The sequence below is a fragment of the Pyrus communis genome, chromosome 11 (genome assembly GCF_963583255.1).
Source record: "Pyrus communis chromosome 11, drPyrComm1.1, whole genome shotgun sequence".
NCBI classification, from domain to species: domain Eukaryota; kingdom Viridiplantae; phylum Streptophyta; class Magnoliopsida; order Rosales; family Rosaceae; genus Pyrus; species Pyrus communis.
In genome coordinates this window covers 12,299,044-12,304,172 of record NC_084813.1, presented here as the reverse complement: position 1 = coordinate 12,304,172, position 5,129 = coordinate 12,299,044, and the positions used below count along the sequence as shown (strand labels likewise).

Genomic DNA, 5,129 nt, shown 5'->3' with positions numbered 1-5,129 from the left:
GGAAGATTCATAATAAAAACCTCATAGAGATAGAGAGACTACAAAACATACATCGAACTCAACCTAAATTTCTGCAAATTAATACTGAAAAAACGGACTAAACACTAAAGAGCTCTTCAAAAGCACAACGCTACATATTAGCATGGATATCAATCCCATCTTCCTGCCCAAAACGCTATATCTTGTCAGCCCAAAGTGAGATAAACGTTGATCCTAACATGATGATTGGGGTTTAATACAATTAATAAGGAAATAAAAGGAGGACGCAATGTGAAGAGTAACATAATGTAACCAAACAGTGTGACCATAACATGTAGTTTATTGATGTTTTAGCATTACTATCCAATGTTATATCCTCTCATAATTATTTTCTTCAGTGTTAGATAATTTTCTCTTTTTACTAAACTTATAGGAAAGGTGTTATTTCACACTACTCACTACTAGAAGATATTATTTTGCCCACAGATTCTAAGCCGACAAAGCAAAATTTTATCAGTGAGTTGATCCTAACCTGATGATTTGGGATACTTTGGGAAATCAATAATTCCCATTTACATAAGAAGAAGAAGAAGAAGAAAATAATCCATTTCCACCCTTTGTTTTAAGTCAACATAAACACTATCTTTGCACAAGATTGAAGTCAAATTAGTATGATTAATTCCGTTATAGGGTCACGCACATTCTTGTTCTCTAGCTCTCTTGACGTTGTAGTCAATAATTGTACCTTTCTATAGCTATATTCTTCGAGGCTCCTTGCTTGAATTAGTCCAATTAGTTTTTAACCTTTTCTCCTCTGGAGAATTAATTAATGATAATATTGTAGCTTAGCAGCCTAACCATTGTTTTACGGCTCTTGTGAGAATATGCATGACCGATGTATCTTACGATAAAGCAAAAGAGGCGGCAAGCAGCAGTGGTGTAATAGCTTTATCATGGAGATTCATAATCTGATCAAATCTGCATCTTACACATATTTTTATTCTTCGAACCATGCAAAAATGTCAGACATATATATATTCAACCATCTTTTATCTTGGTAAGTAATATTCAGCTTTTAAAGCTTTTAAGCCATGCCCTCATACAAATTAATCAATGTTCAATCATACCACTGCAATTATAGAAAGTTTGGGATAAAAAGGGTCTACTGCCCATGATGTAAAACATACATTTCAAAATCTCTCTCTCTCTCTCATATGTATATATAAATAGATATACAAATATACAAATAATAGTCCTTTTTACAAGGTTACTTTTTAAGCTTTCTTTTTTTCCTGCTTACTTTTTTAGAGGTAGAAGGGAAAGGTTGGAGAGCACAGTAGTTGATTAGTTTAAAGGGTTTTTAGCATTCAGAACAAAAAATATAAACTTTATCTGAAAAGCTTTTGTTGCGCGTACAAATAATAAAGAAGTGTGTGAGTTGAGAGAGAAAGGAAAGATTTTTATTTTCTTTCTGGGGTTTGTGTGAAAGAGAACAGAGGAAAAGACAGAAAGTGCAGACGTCAGAGGTTTGGCCGTAGGGTTGCCTTCCCCTTTGGTTGTGGTTTTCGTGATTTTTTTGTTTTTGGACTGGGGACTCAGGATTACAGAGGTATCTCTCTTATCATCCACATCTCTCTCTCTCTCTCTCTCTCTCTCTCTCTAAGTTTTTATCTTTTGTGTTCATATATGTTTGTGTGGCTATACTTTGGATCTTCTTGGTGTTTCCAAGCATATGGCTACTGAACCATATTGGAGGAGAAAAGTAGCTACCTACCTATACATACAGGATCTCTCTCTAAAAACCTTCAGAAAAACAAAAATTGTCTCTAGGGTTGGAGCCAAACAAATTTATGTAAGAAACAATCAAGGTGTGAATGTGTCCATAGTGGGTGTTATTTGGTTGAAAGACTTCGACTAAATTATCTCCATTTTTGCATCTTACTTTGGTTTCCCTCCCTCTCCGTCTCTCTCTCTCTCTCTCTCTCCCCCTCCCCCCTCTCTCTCTCTCCCTCTCCCTCTCTCTCTCTCTCCCTCTCCCTCTCTCTCTCTCTAGTTTTCTGGTTTGATTTGTTTTGTCTTTTAATCAGATCCTGATCTCTTCTCACCCTCAATCAGAAAAATCAAGAGCCTTATATACGGGGGACCTAAAGATGCAAGCTTCCTAGTAATCCAAAAGTTTTGGTACCCAACAAAAAGATGATGCTCTTCCATCAACAACAATCACAGCAGCTGGTCGATGAGAACATTTCTAATCTTACTTCAGCATCAGGTGAAGCTGCTAGTGTCTTATCTGCCAACAGAAATGAAATTGGTACCAGATTTTCCCAACAGTTTTTTACCACACCACCAGAAGCTCAACCAACTCTCAAAAAGAAGAGAAATTTACCAGGCAATCCAGGTATAATTAATTAATTATTCACAAATTACAATCAAAACCCAAAATAATTCACCTTTAATCTCTGTCCTTTTATTAATTTCTGGATGTTTTGATTGATTTTTTGGGTCAGACCCAGATGCAGAAGTGATAGCCTTGTCCCCCAAGACACTAATGGCAACAAACAGGTTTATCTGTGAGATCTGCAACAAAGGGTTTCAGAGAGACCAGAATCTACAGCTTCACAGAAGAGGGCACAATTTGCCATGGAAGCTCAAGCAAAGAACAAGCAAGGAGGTGAGGAAGAAGGTATATGTGTGCCCAGAAGCCAGCTGCGTCCACCATGACCCTTCAAGGGCTCTTGGGGATTTAACTGGGATCAAGAAGCACTTTTGCAGAAAGCACGGTGAGAAGAAGTGGAAATGTGACAAGTGCTCAAAGCGGTATGCGGTTCAATCGGACTGGAAAGCTCATTCCAAAACCTGTGGTACTAGGGAGTATAGATGTGACTGTGGAACCCTTTTCTCGAGGTAAACCAATTAAGTACCCTCAAATTCATCATCTTTTCTAAGCATTTACATTCATGAAATCGCGACACTCTCTTAATTAGTAATTAATCCAAATACTAATTAACCAGGCCTATATCTTCATCTATGAAATAATTAAGGACTTGGGTCATTAGAAAAAGATGATTTCTCAATAACCCAGATTTCAAAATCGTAAATTTAATTCAAATAAGTTACTTGTTTTGGACTTGGGTAATAATCAAGTTATATATTCTTTATTTGGTTCGTTGAGTGAACCAAGATGAAACATTTTAATGCACACGGCCTAATCTGGACTGTCTTTGTCCTTTGTTTGGCTCTCTGAATAGAAAAAAATTAATGAAAACAGAAAGAAATGAGAGCAAAAGAGAGTGTGTGTGTGGGAAGGAAGTCAATATATTTCTGTCTGCAAAAAATGTGTTTTTATGCAAAAGCACTTTTATGACATGGGTTTTTGCTTTTGTTTGCTTGTGGTTTGTCTGCTGTTGGGGATTTTCATCAAAACAGGAGGGATAGTTTCATCACTCACAGAGCCTTCTGTGATGCTTTAGCAGAAGAGAGTGCAAGAGCCATCACCTCAGCAAACCACCCTCATCATCTTCTCATCTCTCAGCAGCAACCACAGATGAATCTTAATCAAGTGCAATTAGGGCACCAATTCAATCAAGACATCCATGGCTTTTCCCTGAAAAAAGAGCAGCAGAGTTTTACAACCCTACGGCCAGATTTACCATCTTGGCTGGGCCCACCAAACTGTACCATTGACCTCTCCTCATCCTCCTCACTCTTCTCCCCAACCCACCACCAAGATTTATCCCTCCATGATTCCCACAATGACACATCCCAAAACCCTAACCCCAGCTCACTCCCACCCTTCCAGCCTGCGCCTTCCCCACACATATCAGCCACTGCATTGCTACAGAAGGCAGCTCAGATGGGTGCAACCATGAGCAGCAAGAACAGTACTACTGCTGCTACTACTTCAGAAGCAGCTGCAACCTCTGCATCTCCACAACCCATGGTGAGGGCCCACCAGCACAACCCGGGTCACGTGTCTGATTTTGCTGCAGCAGGGGCCAATGCTACTACTGGCACAACTGGTCCTGCTGTCTCAAGTGTTCATCATCACCATCAAAATCAACATCAACAAGCTTCTCTACTCCATGATATGATGAACTCCTTGTCATCCGGAACTGGGTTCGAAGGGGCGGCTTTTGAGCTGGAGCCTTTCGGGTCCATCCCCAACATGTTGAACAACAATGCGAAAAAAGACTCGAACAATTTGACCCATTTCAACGTTAGCGGCAGTGACGAAGGCGGTGCAAACTGCGGTGGAAACGGTGAAGGTTTGACCCGAGATTTCTTGGGACTGAGATCACTGTCTCACAGTGACATTCTGAATATTGCTGGTCTTGGAAACTGCGTCAATACTGCTAATGCTCCTGCTACTACTGCTTCCCGTGACTACCAAAAACCTTGGCAAGGTTAAGCTAGCTCTTATATACGGATCATAACTAAACATTTATTTTCGTTTTTCACTTGAATATAATTTTGAGTTGTTAATTATATAGTTGGTTTCTCTTTTGTTAATTACTCTCTTAAGACTCGATCTTCTTCCCGAAGGGAAATTAAGGGCCTCGTAAACTTGATAAAATGCCAACATTTTGATGGCTTATGTGACTCTTTTTTAAAAATTACTTCTTGCCTTTGTTTCAGTTGTTTTGAAATTGTAATTCATCATATTATGTGCTTCTATATATGTATTTAGAGTAAACATGATAGGGTTTAGGTTTTATAAAAAATTAATATATTTTTCCCATTAGGCTAGTTCTTATTTTATAATCGATAAGTACATCAAATTAAACTAAACTATGAGAATGAGAATGAGAATTTGATTTGGGGGCACTAATATACTTGCCTACTGTAGCCAAAATTAATATTAGACTCTTTACTAAGTACAATATACATATAGTAAGTTTACTTTCCCATCGATATAAAAGAGGGGATAATGATATCTCCAAATCTCCGGCCTCGCTTTTCTTAGTCTATAATTTCTTAGGTTTCTACCCAACAAAAATTTATGGATATATTGATGCTCTAATAGTCAATGCATTATTGTATTGTAGAATTTTCCTCTTTCCTAACCTTAGTTTTATTGGCAATTTACTAATTCTGAGTAAACGTATACATATCTTTTAATGCTACAAGTGTTTTAGCCATTATATTTAATT

General features: G+C 37.9%; 1 protein-coding gene across 4 annotated transcripts; it reads left to right on the top strand.

Moving 5' to 3' along the window:
* The first annotated feature begins 1,252 nt into the window (after nucleotides 1–1,252).
* LOC137708555 (protein indeterminate-domain 7-like) lies at nucleotides 1,253–4,591 on the top strand. 4 transcript variants are annotated; one of them, XM_068447656.1, is made up of 4 exons: nucleotides 1,253–1,588; nucleotides 2,095–2,377; nucleotides 2,487–2,883; nucleotides 3,406–4,591. In XM_068447656.1, exons 2-4 carry the CDS (start codon nucleotides 2,176–2,178, stop codon nucleotides 4,385–4,387), a joined length of 1,581 nt encoding a protein of 526 aa, XP_068303757.1. In that variant the 5' UTR covers nucleotides 1,253–1,588; nucleotides 2,095–2,175; the 3' UTR covers nucleotides 4,388–4,591. The 4 variants fall into 4 exon arrangements, with proteins under 4 accessions (XP_068303757.1, XP_068303755.1, XP_068303759.1 ...); XM_068447654.1 differs by having other exon boundaries at nucleotides 2,067–2,377; XM_068447658.1 differs by lacking the exon at nucleotides 1,253–1,588 and adding an exon at nucleotides 1,616–1,831.
* The last annotated feature ends 538 nt before the right edge of the window (nucleotides 4,592–5,129 follow it).